Source organism: Quercus lobata, chromosome 9 (assembly GCF_001633185.2).
Source record: "Quercus lobata isolate SW786 chromosome 9, ValleyOak3.0 Primary Assembly, whole genome shotgun sequence".
In the NCBI taxonomy this organism is placed as follows: Eukaryota; Viridiplantae; Streptophyta; class Magnoliopsida; order Fagales; family Fagaceae; genus Quercus; species Quercus lobata.
This window is the reverse complement of record NC_044912.1, coordinates 42,438,199-42,460,913: the sequence shown is the minus strand read 5'-3', so window position 1 is coordinate 42,460,913 and position 22,715 is coordinate 42,438,199. Positions and strand designations below refer to the sequence as shown.

General features: G+C 35.5%; 2 protein-coding genes across 2 annotated transcripts; one reads left to right on the top strand and one right to left on the bottom strand.

The window, feature by feature from the left end:
* Window positions 1-2,770: 2,770 nt before the first annotated feature.
* Window positions 2,771-10,525, bottom strand: LOC115960485 (WD repeat-containing protein WDS homolog). Its single transcript, XM_031079416.1, has 4 exons — window positions 8,967-10,525; window positions 7,449-7,550; window positions 3,208-3,843; window positions 2,771-3,122 (listed from the first exon to the last, which is right to left on the bottom strand). Exons 1-4 carry the CDS (start codon window positions 9,618-9,620, stop codon window positions 2,937-2,939), a joined length of 1,578 nt encoding a protein of 525 aa, XP_030935276.1. The 5' UTR covers window positions 9,621-10,525; the 3' UTR covers window positions 2,771-2,936.
* A 4,741-nt stretch (window positions 10,526-15,266) lies between these two features.
* Window positions 15,267-21,877, top strand: LOC115960484 (alcohol dehydrogenase class-3). Its single transcript, XM_031079415.1, has 9 exons — window positions 15,267-15,457; window positions 15,585-15,721; window positions 16,848-16,894; window positions 16,983-17,308; window positions 18,870-18,952; window positions 19,028-19,103; window positions 20,943-21,100; window positions 21,179-21,340; window positions 21,542-21,877. The coding sequence occupies exons 1-9, from the start codon at window positions 15,424-15,426 to the stop codon at window positions 21,656-21,658; spliced, it is 1,140 nt and encodes a 379-aa protein (XP_030935275.1). The 5' UTR covers window positions 15,267-15,423; the 3' UTR covers window positions 21,659-21,877.
* Window positions 21,878-22,715: the final 838 nt, after the last annotated feature.

The following is a 22,715-nucleotide window of genomic DNA, read 5'->3' as shown; positions in this document are numbered from 1 at the left end:
GAAAGTCAGATGAGATGGGCCCATGTTATTGAGATGGGCCCGTGGTATTATATGTGTATTGAAGAGAATGCTATAAATGCCAATATAGTAGGATTAAAGTTGGTAGTAAAGGGGACTATATTCATAAGTTATGGGGTTAGATTTTTTTTTTTTTTTAGGTTAATTTAATTAACTAGTTAAATTGAGTTTTTATTTAAAATTTTTTTCTTTTTCACAATAAAAGAAACTTTTAGATTTGAATAAAGGAGGATTGTCCTCTACTTTTTAGCATATACTCCTTGAATATGTTAACATCACCCAAAAAAAAAAAAACGCAAATACATAAAATTTTAAAATTTCCTTCACAAGTTTTCATATTTTGAAATCGTTGTATTATATGATGGCTTCACTATCAATATTATTAGGTACATCTTTTTTAATGTATAAATTAAGCAATCATTAAACTATTGATCTCCCATTGAATTACCAACATATTGCCTAAATAAGTAACAATACAAACAAAATGCATTATCTTTTTGAAAAAATGTATCACATAAATCCAACAAATTCAAATAAAAACTAAAGCAAGCACTATCAGCTATTTGAAAAGTGTGCATTTAAAAAAAAAAAAGAATAGCAATTTTAAAATATGTCATTTGAAAACACAATTTAAAAAATTACAATTAAACTTTGATTTGGGCTTTTAGGCTAATTTGTTTATTTGGACAATTTTTGAAAAGTGTTACGTCCACAACATTTTTACAATGCTTACACAACAAAGCTTAGGTGACAAGATTTTACTAGTTCTACTTCTAATTTGAACATACCATTGAATTTTTTTTTTTTTTTTTGTCTGCTAGTAACAATCTGTTATTTAAGATTTGTTACAAAAGTGTTGCGAAAATGTTGTGAACATAACATTTCTCACAATTTTTTGGTTCAACATTCAACGGACCAAAATTTTGAAGAGGTTGAATTTAATTTTTAATGGGCACAAATTGTTATATAAGGTGTTCAAGTTTTTTTAGGGTGGTCAAGTTTTTTTTTTAGGGTGATTAAAGACCCATATTAATTTAAAATTCAATTTTTTTAAGGTATATTAAAAAAAATTAAGTCATGGTGGTCACGTGACCACCCTGAACAACATTTGGTGCCACCCTTAAGCATGTATTCATTAACTCAAAAATAGTAACCTCAATCCTCAATACCTAGCAACCAAATGACAGAAGAGATAAAAAGAGGAAGTAGAAGGAAGGTTAATGTGTTAATCAAGGCAGGGGCAAGTTAGCATAGAGTTTATATAGAATTTACCCACAAAGAGAAACTCTTTGACATGCTAATCAATGATGACAAGCTCCCAAAAACATTTGTCATTTCATCCCAAGTTGTCCAAATGGCTTAAGGGAGCAAGCCTTACTAAACCCCATCCATCGCCATGAGGATCCAATGATGAAACTATCATGGTATTTGTAAAGCCCCTCTTCCATTAACCAATATTAAAGGACATGTAATTTCTTATTAAACCCATAACATACATGAAGTTATCAAATGGGACAATTTAGTATTACAGAAGCCAAGCTTGCCCATCTAGGGATTGTTGCTTCTAACTTGTTCTATTCTTACCAAAATGCCCATGAGCTCGAACTTGTTCTATTCTTGCCAAAATGTCCATGTACTAAAATTAAGATTGCTTGTAAAGTGTTCTATATTCATAAATTACGTGGTTAAAATGAATTTTAATTTTAAAATTATTTTTTTAACAATAGTTGTTTCTTATGAAAATGTCCATGTAATAAAATTAAGGTTGGTAGTGAAGTGGTCTATATTCATAATTTCTGTGTTAGAATAATTTGTAATAAAAATTTTACATTTAGGATTGAATAGAGGAGGATTGAGATCTACTTTTTATGATTTTAATCGACACTCTATGAAAGCTTGATTTCTTGCACAACATGCAGTTGTTATTAATTTTCTCTAATATTTTAATAATTTTTCTGATAAAAATTTGTAAACTCTAGTGTTTTATTTTATAGACAAAATTGAATGATAATAAGAGTCTAGTTTGATCATTCAATATGTGTTTTAAAATTTAAAATTTGCATGATATAATAATTGATATATAGACATGTTTCACACCTACTGAAGAATGCATATATTGTTTGATAAAATAAAAATGCAAAGATTTTTTAATAATTTTTTTATAATATTTTGATTTTGATTTAGATTATTATTATTATTATTTCTTTTGTTTGACTTTGTTTCAAATGTTTCAAAAGCAACTAAATTTGAGCAAAAATATCACATTTTAAATTAATTCTTTCTCATATAAATCTTAATAAAATATAATATTGAAATTTCATAATACTTAAATAATTTATGAACCACTTAAAGTAATTAATATAAATAATAAATGTATTTATATTATTGGTAATTACATGCGGGTTTATATGTTGAGTGTAGCATGTGTTGGATTGTCCTGATATCCTTGCATGGGCTTGGCCATGAGCAAGTTGTGGTGCAATGGGTATGCCACTTGTGTGCAAGGCTAGGCTACAGTAGACCACTCGAGTGTAAGACATATTAGATCGATGAGGGTATAATGTGACTTCGTTGTGGAATGCTTGACAAAGCATGGAGCCATATGCATTAGGTAGTGCTCATGTTGTGGGCTGCATGGCTAGGTTTGGCAATGGTCTAGCCCTCCACAGGATGGTGCTTGGACCAAAATTCAGAGTTGGTGGACAAGGCCTATGGTGTGGTGGGTTAAAACATGAGCACAAGCTGGGGAACCCGACTCCAACATCTTAACAAATGCAATAGAAAAGGACAACCACAAGAAATGGAATCTACAAATGTAGACGTGCACCAAAATTTATTACAAACCCATGAACGAATAAGCTATTGAAAAGAATATATACGCTATATACACTGGCTTAAAATTGAACAATCTGGTCTGTTCAATTGAGTTTATTAGCCTGAATCTTCTTGGATAGGCTAGGTCCCCATATACGGATAGTTTGGTCATCACTTGCAGATGCCAACATTTGAGGTCTCCTAGGATTCCAGCTGACACTATTCACAGTTTTATCATGCCCAGACAAAACCTCAATTGGCCTAGTGTCTCGCCGATTCCAGATGTAAACCTGCTATTTGGAAAACAAACTTTAGATTCCAGATCAAAGAATTGTGATTTCTAAGCTTGCACATTTAGTTATTTTACGAGCATACCTGTGAATTCTCACTACCACTAGCAATAAATGAGCTATTCAACCCACCAAAGCAAGACCGTATCACATACTTGTGTTGCTTGTGGCCCATGTATTTCAATGGTGAATCCCATTTCCCAGCAACATCCCACATATGAATCTCTTGGCTATTAAGGTTCACCATAAAAAACTTACTATCTCCAGAAACTGAAAGTGACGTGATTGGGTGCTCCTCTGATATAACCCGCTCAGTACTTGTTCCTAAATTTAATATCCGGATTTCTTTATCTGAGAATATACTGATCAGATTTTCCCCATCTGGTGTCACTGCCAAATCTAAAATCTTGGGCATTCTCATCCCCTTCCATGCTTTTATCTCATTGCCATCACAATCCCACATATAGATGCCTTTTTCAGGGTCAGAACTGCCACAAACAAGTCTCTTTGAGTCGGGAAACCAAGCGCATGAGCTGACAATGAAGCCATCATCTCCAAAAGTATGCTTGCATGTACCTGTTTCTACATCCCATAGCTTAAGGACTTCCACATTTCCACATGTCAGCAGCTTTGTGTCATCAGGGCTCCATGCTACAAAGGATACAGGATTTTGATGGCTTCGTAGAGTATGCAGCAACATTAATTTACCATCTTGCAGCACCTAGCACAAGAATTTTGGTGGTACAGTTAGAGCTTCATGTGCCTTAAAATTAAAGAATAGGAACCTGCATGACAGTTAGAGCTTCTATATGACAGTTTTTTTTCCTTTTTTTTTTTTTTGGGCAAATGAGTGCTTAAGAAAAACACATCAAGAAACTCGAGCAAACTGACAAAATTGTTGTGATCAAAATAAACCATAGGCTTCATTGATCTATGTTTCTACCATGTTAGGTTTTTTCTTATAACATTTTTTAATCTGCTTGTTTGTGTTCTCAAAATTAAAAATAAAAATTTATTCCCAGAGGATTGACTTAGTATGGCAGAATTTCGGTTCAACATAGGTGCCTGGGGGGGAGGAAGAGAAAAAGTTTTGACTTACACTATATCTGTTCCAGAGAAAACAACCACCACCAAAAAAAAAGTTGCAATGCTTGTTTGTCATTGCAACTTATAGTTATGGAATCCAACCCATGTTGATGAACCTGTAGTGATTTAAGAATGGCTGATGAGTGGCAATGGAGGTTTGATCACAGATCAGCTAAGAGATGGCTGGTGCTGGTGGAATCTCATTCAGGAAAGCAAATTTGAAAGGTATAAGTTCCTTTTCAGATTTTATGCTAAGTTTTTCTCTTCATCAAGAAACGTTTTCCAAAATTTGATGTTGTACCAAACAGAGGAAAAATCAGAAAAATGTTTTGCTACAGTTTATTTTCCACGAACAAGACAGCTTTAGTTTGACAGGTTTATTACTAAATACAGAGACAATGAAACCAAAAGAAACCCACCTCCCTTAACAGCAGAATCAAACTGTATAAGATCTTTTGATTTCATGCATTGTTGTTTATATTCTCAGAAACGCATGGCTATAATACCTACATATATTTCTAACAGGCTGATAAATTGTTCTGGATTATTGATATGCAAACTAAGATCAGTAAGTGGATGCAACTCACCAGTGAGAGAATTACGAACATGATGAACTTAGGAACAAACTCCACCAAGGCATTCTAACTGGCTAATAAATTATTCTAGATTATTGATTGGTACACTAAGATCAATAACTAGATGCAACTCACCACTGTGAGATGTACTAAAATAAAATTGTATCGGCAGCAAATAACAAATGAGAATCTTGAATAGTACCCCAAGCAGCATCTCCCACTTGAAAGCCTAAAATGCAATGACCCTCCACAATTTTGACAACATTTATGCTTAAAATCTCCATGAGAAAAATAAAGGGTAATGCAATAAAGGATCACCCTCAATCCCTGGGGCTTTTCAAGAAACCTTTTTTTTAATAAGTAGAGCTTTTGAAGAAACCTAAGCCTGTGATTGGGTGAAGAACTATTTACTCAAAATTTGATAAATGAAAGTATTTAAACTCCCATGATTTAAAATCCCAGTATTTACAAAATTCATTGTTTGGGTAATGATAGTTTGAATGTATTGTTTCTAGAAAATCTCAGAGCACTCTTTCAATACCATACACATGTCACATTTATGGCCTTTGAATTTGTTGCTAACGCCAATAGTTTCACAGCACCTATCTTATAACACTTTGCTGTTAATACTATAACTCTGCTTGCAGCAGCATCGCAGTATGTGCACTGTGCACTATTTCACTACCATACTCCATGTGGCAAAACTATGCTTGCCTTTTTGTCACAACACTTAAACAACATTACTAGAACAACATTACCAAACGGGCACTTTATCTCTTGTTCTCTTCAATTTTCAGAGCAGGGAAGGTGAGAGAAGACCAATTTTGACACACAAGCAGTCTGCCATTAGCACAAGAAGAGAGGAAACCATTCAATGGTAGTTAATATGGAATTATAAAATAACATTTGTTTTGACAGGATTTAGAGGCAGGATTTGTGATCCCCAAATCCCGCCTTTAAATCCCTTTGAAAATTCCACATCAGGCTTGGCCAAACTTGGGATTTGTAAATAGTAAATTTAAAATCCTGGCCATAAATGATGCACTAAACACCCGGTAAAGGACTTCCATTGATCAAATCGGAAACACCAACAATGGTAAAAAAAACAACTTCTCCACTTTTCACCAAAAAGTCATTCTCGCTAATAAATATAGCAAGCAATCCTAGTTGATATGATCACATGCATTTTCAATATCTAGTTTGCAAATCACTCCCGGATGGCAACCTTTAATTATGCTACCTAGACATACTCTTTTTTTTTTGATAGGTAATACATGAATTATTATTGATGAAAAAGGAAAAAGAAACATACAATGTGTTCATGAGAATGAACACAGCAAAGCACAAAACAGAACACCATAGAAAACAATCAAGAGACTAAACTAAGAGAAGAAAAAAACTGAACAATAGAAGAACATTCTGTAAAACCCAGCACTGAGACCAATCAAAAAGACTTCTTTGGCACAGGCCTATTAACTCAACCAAATACTTCTCAGAATCTTCAAAGGACCGACGATTACGCTCCATCCGTACAGTCCACATCAAACATCTTGGAATTAAATTCCAAATATCTGAATCATGTTTCCCAAGCCAATGATTCCAGCAAAATAATAATTCTGCCACAAAGCTAGGCAAGACCCACTAAATACCGAAAGCCTGAAGCATAAAAACCCATAAAGAATTCACCACATGAAAGTGAATAAAGAGATGATCCACAGATTCCCCACTGCACCGGCACATACAACACCGATTTGCCAAAGGGCGACCTCTAAGCATGAGATTATCCAATGTAAGAATGTGATCATGAGTTGCCGTCCATAGAAAAAAAGGCACCCTTTTGGGAACCTTTTCTTTCCAAATGCATTTCCAATGGAAGATAGATTTGGGAGTCGTCCTTAACTCATTGTAAAAGGAACAGGTATCAAACTTACCATTTCCATTAAGACCCCAACACAAAGAATCGCTGCCTACTCCAAGTGGAAGATGAGCTTGAATAAAATCAAGAAGAGAAAAAGAAGCAGCAAGCTCCCAATCTTCGAAATCCCTATAAAATCTTAGGTTCCAAAATCTAACATCATCCCCCTCTTGATGACTCACAACATCAGAAATACAAGCTTCCTTATCTGCTGAAATCACATATAACTCAGGGTAGAGGATTTTATGGGGATCAACCCCAACCCATCTATCATGCCAAAAACGAATCCGGGTACCATCACCCACAACAAAGGAAAAATGCTTAGAGAAGCTTTCCCACCCTTTATTAATACTCCGCCACAAACCACATCCATGAGTTCTCCAAGACACACTCATGGAGAAAAGGAAAACCATTTTTTCTTTCTAAATTTTAATTTCTATGTTCTCTAAAAAAAAATCTCTTTATAGAGTTTTTTATTTTTATGGCAAGCCTATAATGTTGATTGTTTCAATGAGTTAGTACTATTGACTAGAGATTACGTATTTGTTTCCTGCCATTTCAAATTTTAAAAATTTAAGAAAAAAAATTAGGATCCCAAAATGCAAAAAGCATTAAATGCTCTCTAGAATAATTAATCACAACAAAATGTCATAATTGACAAGATAACTTCTGAGAAGAATAAGAATGCAATTTCAGACTTAAATTAGTACTGCTAATACATAATGCTATGATATATAATTTGAACAGTACCTGCCATATGATGGCTGTGCAATCACTTGACGAAGAGGCTAAGTAGTCCCCATTATTAGAAAATTGTACAAACCAAACTTCATTCTTATGCTCCTTCAAAATCTGCATCAGTGGCAAACAAATGTCGCATGTACAGGCTAGCAAAATATGTGAGCAATTAAAAGAAGATGTCATGTTTATTCTTCATGGATTTACAATTGAGTAGAATTCATATTTAATATAAATGAAAGCAGTTCTCATAATCATTACCTTGGTAAATAGCCTGACTAATTGAAGAGTATGAGAAATGCATTGACAGGGTATTGCCCATTTTTACCAAGTTTTTATTATTATTATTTTTTTTTTTGGGGGGGTGGGGTTTGTGGAGGGGTTCAACTATGTTATCAGAACCCAACTAAGCTTAGAACAAAAAACAATGCCAACTTCTTTAATATAGTTTTATAACCGAAGTTTGACTTTTGGTTGACCTAATACCATGCCACATAAGCTTTTGTGGCCTCACAATTTTACACATCATTATTTTAATATATATATATATATATATATTAATTGAGTCTAAATTCTATTTCTATATTTAGACCCTCCATTTGAATCACACCACATCAAAGATTGAATAAATAGTTCAATATGCAAAAAAAATTATAATAAATGCCCATTCATAACTACTGTAATTATCAATTTTCAAATTTATATTAAAAAAAATTCCTATTTTGTTAAAATTTGGCGTATATTACATGGGTTACTGACTAGTGCTTATAAAATACAGCATACCAAAGATGACATCAAGGTCAAGAGAATGCTATGGTTTGAATTTTTATCTTGCACAGGATCCTTTGTATTTCATTGTGTTGTTTGAAAACTGGTTATAGCGAGTTAATCTGTTGTCCACTTTTGGGTTGCATCCTCACTCCAAGTCCAAAGATTAACTACATATCTTTGAGTTCAGAAACTGCATTGCTATTATCTATACTGCTGGTATTATTTGCATTTGCTAACCACAATAAACTGAAATCAAATACATTTTAGGTTTTCATCACATTGAAGGCCAAGCCCTCTCTTCCTAAAAAGTTTTTTTTTTATAAACCAAAAATAAAATCTAAAAGGAAATATATCATTTTAAAAATTCTGCTGGTATCATATGCATTTAAGATTCATGTCAACTGCAATCTGCCATCTCACAGGTCTCAAAACATTTTCTATTATAACAAAATCATTGCATACTCAGATAGGTTTAAAATATGCAAATGTTGACTGATACACCTGTTTGAAGAACTTGTCATTCAACAGATTTAAACTACGCAATGCATATGACTACAGTCCATTTTTTGAAATTGTGTATGCAATGATCATGTCCCTAAATTCAATTTCGGTATAGCTATTGGCAAGAAGATCAAATAAACACAATTTTCCCAATAACTTAATTATGTCTCAAAATATACTATGGGAAAAGACCAAAAAACAAAACAGAAAAACTCAAAAAATCAAGGCAGTAACAATTTTATTGGCACCAAAGCACACCTGAACAGTCTCCGTGGGGATCTGAACCCTACCACAGCAATGGTCCTCATAAAGTGAAACTGCATCCAGTGTATTGTGATACATACAAGAATCAATTTGGGCAGTAACAGCAGTTTCAACAAGATGTTCCAACCTTCTTTCAGGCAGCATAGTTGGTGGAGGAAGCAATTTTTCCAACTCTGCCAACAACTTTTTTCGCAGCTCTCGAACAACATTATCTTCTATTTCACCAAACTGGACATCCTTAAAGGATAGGATACTCTGAGCAAGTTTTTGAGCCTTATCTTTGCCCAACCTTGACGCAGAAACCTCTTTTCGTAAAACAGCTAAAGCCATAGCATCATCCCCTCGATTCAAACACTCCAATAAACACTGTTTGAATACAAGAAACAAAGCCGAGGCTCTTGTCTCATCCATCAAATCCTTGATTGCATTAAGGGTATCAATGCAACCATCCCAGTTCCCGCTAAGCAACTGTGATTCAAGCAATTCAAAATCCATGGATTTGTATGAAATTCCAGATTCTGATTCCAAACACGACGCAGAATTTCTGTATCCTAATGAATATAAGCACTGAATTATGATTCTTACAAACTCATGCTTCCTTATCAGGCCTTTCGAGCCAAGCACCGTCGACGAATTCTCCATTAACATGGGGTTGCTGCAGGTTTTATTAGGAGAACTTCCTTACTTTTCATACTCAAAAACTCCCGTTTCCTCCACCAGCCATGAATTTGTTGCATTGAAATTGACCCCAAAGCAAAAAGAAGTAAATTTTCCACTCAAGTCTGAGAACTAATTTTCCAGGAAACCAATTTCCCAAGAGATCAAAATAGATACCAAATGAGGTAGAACGAATAAGAAGCCAAATACCCAAAACCAAAAGAATAAAAATTTGAATCAAAAGCTTAGTATTGAGTATATATGCAACATTTGGTGCGACCCAAAACCTCGAAATTATGAAGCAACAAACTTGTAAAGCCTGATAAACCCTAAACAAAAATAACCCAATTTTTCATATTGACAATACAGAAGCTCTAAACTCAAAAAAAAAAAACCCAAAAGTTCGTTAAACCTCAAAAGCACCGAATAAACCTATAACAGAACGACCCCCATATACCTAAAACTCTTGGGAAAACTAAGGAACAAAAACCCAGAATCCCAAAACGGTTAATATCCAAAAACCGCTAGTAAATAACGGAAAATATAGTGCACTGACCCATGTACGAAAAAGCTGATAAGAGCAAAAAGCGTTTATGACCCAGAAGAGCTTTGTGGATAGAAATGGAGAAAATAAGTTCTACTGAGGAGGAGAGAGAGGTATGAGTTAGTAGAAATGGTGGAGAGAGAGAGAGAGAGAGAGAGAGTGAGCAACACAGAAGCTTTAATGGGATTTGCAGTGTCAAAAATGTGGGCGTTGGGGAAGAAGATGGTGGTTTGTGTGAGTGATGGTTTGGGATGGAAACTAGCAAATTGTGATAGATTCGAAATCTAGTGGAGAAACTGCGAGGCAAGCAAATCCTTCAACACGCTGTCGTTTTCCATTTTTGCAAAATAACCATTTTTCAGTGAAATTCTGTCTCAAATTAAGCATTTTCCTTTTTTTGGTTTCTCTCTCAACCTATAAAAGCTTTTAATAGCTAAGGTTTTTTTTTTTTTTTTTTTTTTAAAAAAAAAAACAATCACACATAAGGAAAGAGATTCTAATATAAAAGCACACTACAGCTCCACTTAAAAACTATGATAACTTTTAAGGGAGGGTGGGTTGAAAGTCAAGAAAATCAGCTTTTAATTTCAACTCTTAAATAAAAAATAATTAAAAAGTTAAAAGTTAAAAAGTTAAGGAGTAAAAATTTTTGTGAGAAGAATGGGTGTAAATGTATGATGCAATACTCTAGATATCATATGCGATCTCAATCTATATTGTGTCACGTAAACTTTTGAAACTTTACAGATTTACACACTATTATTAAGTAAAGGTGAATTTTATTCTATATTTTCCTAAAGCAAAAGGAGATATAAGCTTTCGGTGATGTCAAAGCTTTCAATTTGGCATTGTTATGGCTGTTAAATAAATATAACATTATTAGCAACGCGATTTGTTATACCATATTGTGTATGCTAGAGTGGATGCGGAAGGGGAATCATAAAATAGGAACATCGAGAACACAAAGGTTACGTGGTTCAGCCTTGTTGGCCTACATCCACAGAGGAATCTCTTAAGAGTTACATTTTTATTATGTAAGAGTGTAGTATAATAATCTGTATTACAATGAGACATAACATGAGTATATATAGGAAACTAAACCCTAAACTACTAGTACAAGTAGGACTGGGTTTGGGCCTATTACATTGGGCTAATATGTCTAATATATACCTCTAACACCCTCCCTCAAACTCAAGGCGGAAGCTCGATGAAGGCTTGAGGTTGGATAAGCATGAGAAGATCACTTGGAAATGCCTTGAAGAAACCACAATGAAGAATGTGCCAATTGACCAATTTCGGAGTTTCAAATGAAGAAACGGAGTCCAAAATTGGAATCTACGCGAAAAACTGAACAAGATAGGCTATTTCATAAAATTTAACTTTTGGTCAAAGGTCAACACAAAAGTCAAAGTCAACGGTCAGTGCTCACAGGTCAGATCTGGGCAGTCCGGATAGGGTCGGTCCAGGTCAACGGTCAGCTAGGTGACGTGGTGCTGACGAGACGACACTACTGACGTGGCTTTCTGACGTGTCTGATGACGTGTCTAGGGCTGACGTGGCTCTTTGCTGACGTCATCAATTGGCGTCATGGATGACAGCATCACAGATTTCGGCGCGTGTCAAGTGCGTGATTGTTCCATCGGCGCGTGGAGGAGAAGCCAGAAACCTAAGTGGTGCGTGGAGGCGCGTACAACAGTAGTTGAAAGCCATATTTCTTCCGTAGGCAGATCGATGGTTGACATGGCCGATAGGACGGCACTTGTGGCCAATGGATGAGCTACACATGAGGAAATCGTGGCGGTGCGTAGGAAGGATCCTGAAACGCAGGCGGCGCGTGTTGGTGCGTGTGAACACGATAGACGTCTGGACTTCTCGGGTTTTGTAGATCGCCGAGCAATGAGGCCGACATGGCGGCGTGTGTGGCTATGATCTAACTGGGTCTTGAGATTTTTTTTTTTGATGGCGTGTGGGGATGTTTCGGAGCTGTTAGCGGCGCGTGTTGGCGCGTGAGCTTTTTGTTGAGTGTCAAGTTTCTGGGTTTTTGCCGCGGGAGGTCGTGGAGCACGTCTATGGTGTTGGTTTCATCAGGCAAAGCAGGGATTTGCATAGATCTGAAGAGTTAAGTCACGGCTTTGCTTGAGTTTGTGGATCTTGGACACAGCATTGAGCCACGATGGCTGCAAGATGCCGTGGAGTCTAGTTCTAGCAGAAAAGCATATGTGACTTCTAATGGTGGTGTGCACGTGATATTCTTCTTTGCTTGCTAGAGATGTTTGTTTGATGCCAAGAACGAAGTTTGGCTCTGACACCATGTTAAATAAATATAACATTATTAGCAACGCGATATGTTATACCATGTTGTGTATGCTAGAGTGGATGCGGAAGAGGAAGCATAGAATAGGAACATCGAAAACACAAGGGTTACGTGGTTCAGCCTTGTCGGCTTACATCCACGGAGGAATCCCTTAAGGGTTATATCTTTATTGTGTAAGAGTGTAGTATAATAACCTGTGTTACAATGAGCCATAACATGAGTATATATAGGAAACTAAAGCCTAGACTACTAGTACAAGCAGGACTAGGCTTAGGCCTATTACATTGGGCTAATATGTCTAATAATGGCAACTCTTACATGAGCATGACTCTCTATTTTATAAATGCTTCGAAGTTAAATATTTTGCACAAAGCCACTTCTTGGATGCCGCATGCCATGGATAGACTGGTATTGCACCACATGCAATTACTCCTTTTTAAAAATTATTTAAAAAAAAAAAAATCTTACAACAATTTTTACTCCATAACTTTTTCACCTTTCACTTTTTAACTTTTTTTTAATTACTTTTTTAAACTCTTAATCTCAATTATTTTTTTGATACATAATCTCAACTATTAAAAACTATCACATATAATCATAATGTATTGCACATAATCTTAGTGTGAGTTTGGATACATGCAAAACCCAACATTTCCCGTGTCCACATTTTTTTGGCTAGGTCCCGTGTACCATTCAAAGGACCTGCAAGTATGGAAAAACATAAATCTGACTTTAAAATTAGGTTTCACGGCACTATTCACACATTTAAAAATTATTTCGCTACAGTATTTTCAGTTTTCAGCAATAAACAGTATCCAAATAGACCCTTAATCCCTATCCAAATATATATATATATATATATATTTATATTTATATTTTTTTTTCTTAGATTCAAAAAAAAAAAAAAAAAAAAACACTTACTTTTTTATATGGAAAATCATCACAGCAACCAAACCCTTGTTAAAGAGGAAAATTTATTAGATACTCTAAGAGTATATTTCCTCCTTCTCACATAAAGTATATTTCCTCCTTCTCACATAAGGTGAACCCTATGATGAGTGAAACTCACCCTTATGTGAGAGAAAAAAAGTATACTCTCGAAGTATCCAATAAAAACTCGTTAAAGAGAGTCACTTGTTGGGGTGTGGCGAATGGGCAATAGCTGCTATTAATCTTCCCATTCACCTTAAGCCACTCTTGCAGGTTAGTCAACCAAAAGCCATGATTCGTCAGCTTAACTCCCAAATGGATCCAAACAGCCTTAACCCGAGACCAATCATTGAGAGCATGCAGCACTGTTTCTGGATCTCTTTGACAAACGGGACAAAATCATCATCAACCACCCCTCTTTGCACAAGGCAATACTTCACTCCAATACTGTCATGAGCACATTTCCACAAAAACGTTCTGATTCGAGGCAGAGTTTTAGACTTCCATATCCAATTGGCAGTAAAGGTTTGGCTGGGAGCAGCACCCACTGCAATACTATAGGCACTCTTTAAGTCAAAGTTACCTTTTGGATTATCCACCCATGCTAATCTGTCGCTACCTCTACCTGTCATTGAAAAAGGAGTGGCTTGGATCATCAACTTAATATCTTCAGGAAGATCAAAGGGTATTTTGTTCCAGTCCCAACCCGTGTCCAACATAACATCCTTGACTTCGCATTGAGATGCTTCCTGAGTTAAGGGGCCTTGAATCAGATGACGAATAGGCCCTTTCTTCGTCCAATTTCCTAGCCAAAAGCTCAAGTTGCTGTCCCTACCAACCATCCACATGCTACCCTTAATATATTGGATGTGTTTGGCCTGGTAGCGCCAGCAACATGTGGAAACGGGGCGTCACGTTTAGCTGGGAGGCTGGGATGACAGTGACATGTGGAAGACCAATGCAATAAAATGCTCTAAACACATCCAATATATTATTTTGATGTTTCAATCCATGTGGGCCAATCCATTCGTATAATATTCATATATACATATTATAAGAGAGTTTCTGAAAGACGACAATTCTTGTTACTATTTGTTTTAAAAATAGTAATGGGTCATGTAAAATTTGATTCAGTTGACCACTTGTGTGTGCCACTTCATCGAGACCAAAGTTGCAACAAAATTGTGTGGGAGTGGTGTATCATAATAGGGGACGATATGCTGCAACCTTAGATTCTACAATCTTATATGTAGCAATTACTGCATATAAGATAAAGTGATAATCAAAGAGAAGTAACAATAAATCATAGGTTAAGCTGGTTATGTCACTTATGTGTATTGTGCATGACCATTGAATACTTCACTTTTCTTTGACTGTTACCTAATCTCATATACAACCATTACCACATACAAAAGTTTAGTAAATCCTCTCCCATATTGATAATGCATACAATGCACACACAAATCTTTTTTTTTTTTTTTTTATTTTGCGCTGAAATAATACATAACTGATTGGTAATAACACAAAAAATTTTAAATTTTCATTTCAGAAAATTATCATTTGTTATCCATCACTAATATTATTTTTTCTTATAAAAAACTTTAGCGATTCCAAACTGTCATATACTGTTAGCCTTTTTGTTAACTCATTGAAAATAACACGTAGCCTACCCAGACAAGTCCAGCTGCAACACTCAGATTTCATTATCTTTATTCCTCAAAAAAAAATAAAAAGAAAAGAAAAAGATTTCATTATCTTTTTTATAATTTATTTATTTTCATGACCGCTATCCTTTAAATTAAATAATAATAATAATAAAAACTAATGACCAAAGCCATCGGGTAAGATCAGAGAGGTGGCTCTATAGTCTATTAAAATAGGGATGTAATCATGTAAAATGCATTATTGTATTTGATGTGTGTGTCCCACTCACTCTCATTTCTAACCTCTAAAATCCCTTCTCTTTTTCTCTGCATTTTGTGCTCTCACACTCATAGTTTCCTTCCATGGCTACTCAAGGTCAAGTCATCACCTGCAAAGGTACTCTCTCACTCTCTCACTCTATTTTTCTGTTCATTTACATATATGAACATATATGAGAAAACCCAGAAATGGGTGTGTGTGATTCTGATTGGTTGATCTATTTGCATAAACAATAAATAAAAAGCTGCGGTGGCCTGGGAACCCAATAAGCCACTGGTGATAGAGGACGTGCAGGTGGCTCCGCCGCAGGCCGGTGAGGTCCGAATCAAGATCCTCTTCACTGCTCTGTGTCACACTGATGCCTACACTTGGAGTGGCAAGGTATAGTAATACCCACCTTTTTTTTTTTTTCCCAAATATTATCATTTTTGTTCAGATTCAAAAATATAATAAGTGGAAATTACTATGTTCATGAACCTCGTGTTAAATTTTGGTACTTTAATGTAAGTTTTGGGCATCTGTGTAGATGCTTTTGTTTGACTGTTTTGCATTGTTTTGTTTTTTTTGGTTTTGTTTTATTTTAATATAAATTCGATAGGATTTGAAACTATGGTGTCCACTCGAAGATGAATGCCTTTTACCACCATGCCTAGACACCAATTGGTTTCTTTGGTAGGCGGGATTCATATTAGGTACCTTATTTGAAGAAGCTAACTTGTAAAGTTAGACTTTTTTTCCCCTAAAAAACAAACAGATCATGGGCTTGCTTTTTTAAAAAAAAATTGTGGACATTGCATGGAAATTCAAATAACCCATTTATATTTCATTATAATTGAGCATTGGGAGATTGGCAAAAATGGCAGGCATTGATGTAAACGATTGTGAGAACTCTTAAGGCTGCATTGGATAATGAAACTGAACTCATGCTAGTGGTTGTGGTGAATGGTGATAACTCCAATTTTTTTTAATGGCAAAATTTCACATGATGGTTTTGTTCCTTCATTGATATATGATGAGCCAATCAATTCCATTGAGAAAATGAATGGTTTACAGCATATGGAAATTTAGGGCACGTTGTGGAGGGAGCATAGTAATATACTGCCTATACCTTATGGCTTTGATTGAAAGTTACTTGTATGCATTATCAATTTCTATTTGTGTATCTCCCACATAGATTCAGACATACGCAGACAAGAGAGAGAGACAGAGAGGTGGGAGTTTGGGTTTTTTTAGGTGTTGTGGGGGGAGGGGGTGGTTGAGGAGGAGAGGGAGTTGTGTAGCATAAACTAAATGCTATATGGGTATGTTACCAAACTTTTGTGTGTGTTTTCTGTGCTTCTAGCATTGAGATTATTAATGTCATTGTTTTTGGATGATGTCTTTAGTTTCTTTCTTCTTCTTCTTCTTCTTCTTCTTCTTTTTGTCCCTCTTTCAACTCACTAAAAGAAAAGTAGTTAGTTTCTTATTATCATTTGTTCTGATATGGATTCATGTATTTGTCTTGTAGGACCCTGAAGGTCTCTTCCCATGCATTCTTGGCCATGAGGCTGCTGGGTATGTTAAGTGAACATGTATCATGTCAGATATTAACTTGTTATATTATGTTATGTGCTGAAAATGGCATTACTTTATTTTGATACAGGATTGTGGAGAGTATTGGGGAAGGTGTAACTGAAGTTCAGCCCGGGGACCATGTTATTCCCTGTTACCAGGCAGAATGTCGAGAATGCAAGTTTTGCAAATCTGGGAAGACAAACCTCTGTGGCAAAGTTCGTTCTGCAACCGGAGTTGGAGTCATGTTGAGCGATCGCAAGAGCCGTTTCTCCATAAACGGAAAGCCTATCTATCATTTTATGGGAACCTCAACATTTAGCCAGTATACTGTTGTTCATGATGTTAGTGTTGCAAAGATTGATCCTAAAGCTCCTTTGGAGAAAGTATGCCTTCTGGGATGTGGTGTTCCTACTGGTAAGAATTTACTACACTTATACCCTCTTTGGAATATCTTAAATTACTTTAAAGTAGTTAATCTTTTGGTTTATTATGATAGTCCTGTTTGATCAGCCCATAAATCCTACATGTTCTCTTTTGATATTACAATTGCTTATGGAGATTTACGTTGGGCTTTTGAAGCCTATAACCTTCTGTGGTATAAAAGTATTTTCCTTCCTGCCCTTTAGATAGATTGTCAAACTTCATGCAGAGGAATTTTCATCATCCTTCTCAGCACAATATAACCTCATATCTGAGGAGCTTGTTATGTCAACTCCCTTTTCTCCTTTTTTATATTTCAGCATTAGTGAGTTGATGTTAGCAAATCAATAAAATAAACAATGTAGTGGGTTTTAATTAGCTCAATTGGTAAAGTCTCTTGTTGTTGAATAAGAGATTTGGGTTTGGCTGAAATTGATAGGTGTTTTGGCTGAGATTCTATCTTTTCTATCAAAATAAAAAAAAAATTAAAAAAAAAAAATGTAAAAGCTTTGCTATAGATATAAAAGATGATAGCTAGTCATGATCTAAAATATTGGAAAGGTATTGCTATGCTTTCCATACTACAGATACTTGTCTCTCAGTTCTCATTCAACTCCTTTAACTGGCTAAAAGGCCAAAAACCAGTCTTGTTCTTTTTTCTTCTTTTTTTTAATTATTTATAAAATGACATGCCTTTCTTTATTCATATTTAATTGCATGAAAACCAACTCATTCATAATTCCATGAAATTTGTACTATTGATTTAGTAAGAGTTTTAAAACATTCTGTACTTTTGTTTTGCAAGAGTTTTAATTAAAGTACCTCCCACATGAATGCGTATTAGTGGATAAGAATGGATTTAACACAATATCTGTGAGAATTTTAAGCACGCAGTAGCATACTTTTGAATTTATTATCAACTTATGTTAAGCATTCATTATAGTTTCATTGGTAAATGGAAACCTTCATGTATTCTGTTTTCTTTGAAGCTGGCATTGACAAATGTTTTGTTGAGATCTTGTCTATTCAGTAGACATTCACATTTCACACACATGAAACTCATTTGATTCATGCCTTGCTTTCTGATATGTTAATGGTGTTCACCATCCCTTTTCTTGGCTGCAAACTAGTTATAAAAGACTTATAGACATAATGTGGATGAATCAGTTGAAGACTCTAGTCATGACTTGGTTTTGAAATCTGTTGTGAAATACATCGGTGGTGGAGTTTATGGGCATCATATCACCCTCGCCCCCCTCCCCCTCCCCCCCCCACCCCCAACCCCCCCCCCCCCCAAAAAAAAAAAAAAAAACTTTGAAGTTATTAATTATAGATAAAGTTTGGGGCTGTTGGCTGGAATTTTTTTGGGCTTATGTAATCACTCCTTTGGTAAAAGGATTATATTTATCAACTCTGTTTTGCTATTCATAAGATATATTTGTATGTTGGAATGTGGTATGGTATGAATTATAATGCCATAAAGTAGTTCTCTTTATCCTTTTTTTTTCTAAGTAAATTAAATTATATAAACCACTTATTATGTGTTGTCTTTTAGGTCTTGGAGCTGTTTGGAACACAGCAAAAGTAGAATCAGGGTCAATAGTTGCTATTTTTGGGCTTGGGACTGTTGGTCTTGCGGTAAGTCTCGAGTAGTCATGTTCTTGTACAGCTGATGTATTTTATAAATTATCTATTAAAGTAATTACTGGACAGGTTGCAGAGGGTGCAAAGACAGCTGGTGCTTCACGAATCATTGGCATAGATATAGACAGCAAAAAGTATGACACAGGTATATCTTGAATTCTCCCATTTCTGTTCTTTTTCATTTTTCATTTTTCTTTTTTCTTTTTTCTTTTTTTCTTTTTTCTTTTTTGGATAGGATGATATTCTGAGCTGATTCAGTATAAAGTTTCCTAATCCTAAGTTCTTTATTGGTATTATCCAACCTGGTATTGAAGTACATAGTTGGTTACAAGTTATCATTTGAATGTTGCAATTCTATCTATTTTAATGTAGGGAAAGAAAAAATTGTCATGCCCTTGAGGAGAAATTCTTTCTTAAGAATATTTCTGGGTCCCCACCCTCTACGCTCAAACGACGAAATAGAGTTACTAGACTACACATCCTACAAACTGCAAAGCTAGTCATGCATCCTGATAAGTTGTAATTCCATGTTGCAAGTCCCCAAAGTTGGTGATCCCAATATATGGTGTTTATTCATCATTGTCGGATAAAAAAAGGGAATTTGGCTAAAACTTTGTATGAGAAGTTCTGATATTTACAGAAGCTAAAGAAAAGAAAAGGAGATAAAGACTTTTTATTGAGAAATTTTATGTGTTTGTTCATTCATAACTCACAAAGTGCATCTGGGGACTGCGATATCTGCTCTTATTATAATATGCTAAGAGGTTCCTATTCTGCCATCTTTCCTTGAAAAAGTATTTGGGGTTTAAGGCACCTAAGTGGGTTTCCTTCTTTGTTTGGACTGCAGTATGGGGAAAGATACTCACTGGTGATAATTTGAGGAGAAGAGGTTTTTTCTATTGTAGATCGGTGTTGTATGTGTTGGTATATAATGGGTAGACAGTGGATCACTTATTGATTCATTGTGAAAAGGCTTATCACTTGTGGAACAAATAGTTTTTGATCTAGAAATGAGCCCAAAAAGAGAACCAATTAAACCAAGTCCCAACATACCTTGCCAGGTATATGGGTTACTGTCAGTTATTGCTTCTGGCCTTCTGCACCATATCGGTTGTTACGGCCGGAATTTTGCATACCAGCCACAAATCCAGTACACTTACCCATAATGAATCATACCGGTTCAATACTGGGCTGTTTCAGGCAGTGAAATGTTGTCATACCAGTACAAATAGTTTTTTTTTTTTTTTAACATATATTTATTTCTGGTGGATGAACTCACTGGAATAGCGGTGCTGGGCCTGCAAGTGGACACACTACTGATTTTTTTTCTTTTTCCAAGTCGCCCACACCACAGCCCCTCATCACTTCTTGTTCTTCTTTTTCTTATTACTCCAAATCGTCTTCTTTGCCAGCCCACACCAAAGCCCTTCATCTCCACTTTTCTTGTTTTGTGAGCCTTTCTTGTTGATTTGTCTTTCTTTCTTGTTTAGTCCACCACCTTTCTCTTCTTTCTTTATTATTTTTTTAGCTAAACATCCTTTTCTAGTTTCATCACTTGTCAGCCACTTATTTTCTGCTTAATTGTGTTTCTTTTTTCTTTTTCTTTTTTTTTTTTGTCTTTGCATGTGAGTCAATGAGTGAATGCGTTTTTGTAGTTGTGTTTTGTCTTTTGTATTAGTGTATTTCTTAATTAATTTATTCCCACAAAATTAAAACCATCTAACCTGAGAGAAGTAGAAGAAAAAGAGGCTCATGGGCAACTCTCAAGCCCTTCTCCAGAAGGAGTAATATGCAAAGGGAAGGATTATTTGATTATTAAACATGCAGCTTTCAAGTTGTTCTTAATTGCAAAGGGTTGTGAACTCGTATATAAACTAATAGAGTTGTTCTTGTCATTTTAAGTTAGATGGGTCTACGTCTCAAGGAGGAATTTATGTTTTTATGAGTTCTTGATTATTTGCTTATATTGCATTGTGACATGCAGCAAAGAATTTTGGAGTTACTGAATTTGTGAATCCAAAGGACCATGAGAAACCAATTCAGCAGGTTATTGCTGATCTCACTGATGGTGGTGTTGACTACAGTTTTGAGTGCATTGGAAATGTCTCGGTGATGAGGGCGGCTTTGGAGTGCTGCCATAAGGCAAGTATTCTGTGTGAATTTCTGGCTCAAATGGTATGTATATTTATAAAACACTACTGATTTTCCAAAATCTTTCAGGGCTGGGGAACATCGGTTATTGTGGGTGTTGCAGCATCGGGACAGGAAATATCCACCCGTCCTTTTCAGTTGGTGACTGGGCGTGTCTGGAAAGGAACAGCTTTTGGTGGTTTTAAGAGCCGTTCACAAGTTCCTTGGCTTGTGGAAAAGTACTTGAAGAAGGTAACACATTTTACACATTTTTTTAACACTAAAGTAAATTATTTAAACCTCAAGGGTAGCACAATCAACTAAGGATCACCCCCCATGAAGCGGAGGTGTTAATATGAATCTTCCTTTCCCCCTCCACTTGTGCCAAAATAACTTTAAAAAACACCAAAACGAATGCCATGAACTTATCCATCCTCCTTGTTCATATTGCAGGAAATAAAGGTTGATGAGTACATAACTCACAATCTGACTCTTGGAGAGATTAATGAGGCATTTCATTTGATGCATGAAGGGGGATGTCTCCGCTGTGTGCTTAAAGTGCATGAATAAGGTGATCCAAGTGTTCATCGTGAGTTACTTGTGGAGTGGATTTCCTGTTTTGCCTTGCTTTAATGGAAGTAAAAATAAACTGAGTGTGGATGCTATTGACCTAGTATAAATGGGTAATGTGAAGAATTCCAAGTGTAAGTCCATTTCTCTATGACTGCCTTTGTCTATAAACTATATTTATGGTTATATGAATGGAAGTCCGGATCTTTCAATCTGGTACTGGTACAGAGCATGCATGAGATACGTGACGCCATGACGCCAAAATGTCATCTTCTTCTAATGACAAATGACAAGAGAGTAAAATCATCCAGCAGGATTTTAAAAATAAATAAATAAATTTGAAATGCTATATACAGTTTAAGAATATGATAATATTGACGGTTATATTTGGGTTTTCTTCCCTATGAATTCTTGTGCACTCCAGTTTTCATCTAATTGGCATGAATCTCAAATTACTTTCATGCATCTGTGATAGAGGTCATTAGTGTAAAACTTGAAATTTGGCTAACCGGATAATGTTGTAATTCGCAGAGATAGAAAGAGAGGGTATTGCCGAACAGAACCTTTTACAATGTGGATTTCAAATGACACATTCCAATGTCATTGTGAAAGTCATGATATTTTCCCATTATTAATTCAATTCTTGTATTAACGAGTCTTGAAGTTGTCCAAGTGTCGGTCAACTCAATCAGTATAATTTCTTGCCTTCATACAAGAAACTTGGGATTAAATCCTCTTTGAACCAGGGGAAGAAGAGTTGAAGGGAGATGCTTATCATCCATTGTGTAGCTCATATGCCTGACCTCCAACTAATCAGAGACTAAAAAAAGAAGGGGTGGGGGGGAGGAAGATCCTTTATCCATACCGAATTGCAATTTGGATTATCAACCCAATCAATAATTCTTATACTTTATCCATACCGAATTGCAATTTGAATTATGAATCTGATCAATAATTCTTTTACGTTATTTATCATTCTGTTTCACTCTTTAGTTTCTAAATTACAGTTTCTATAAAGTAAGCCCCCTTAAGCATGTGATGATATATCATGACTTTC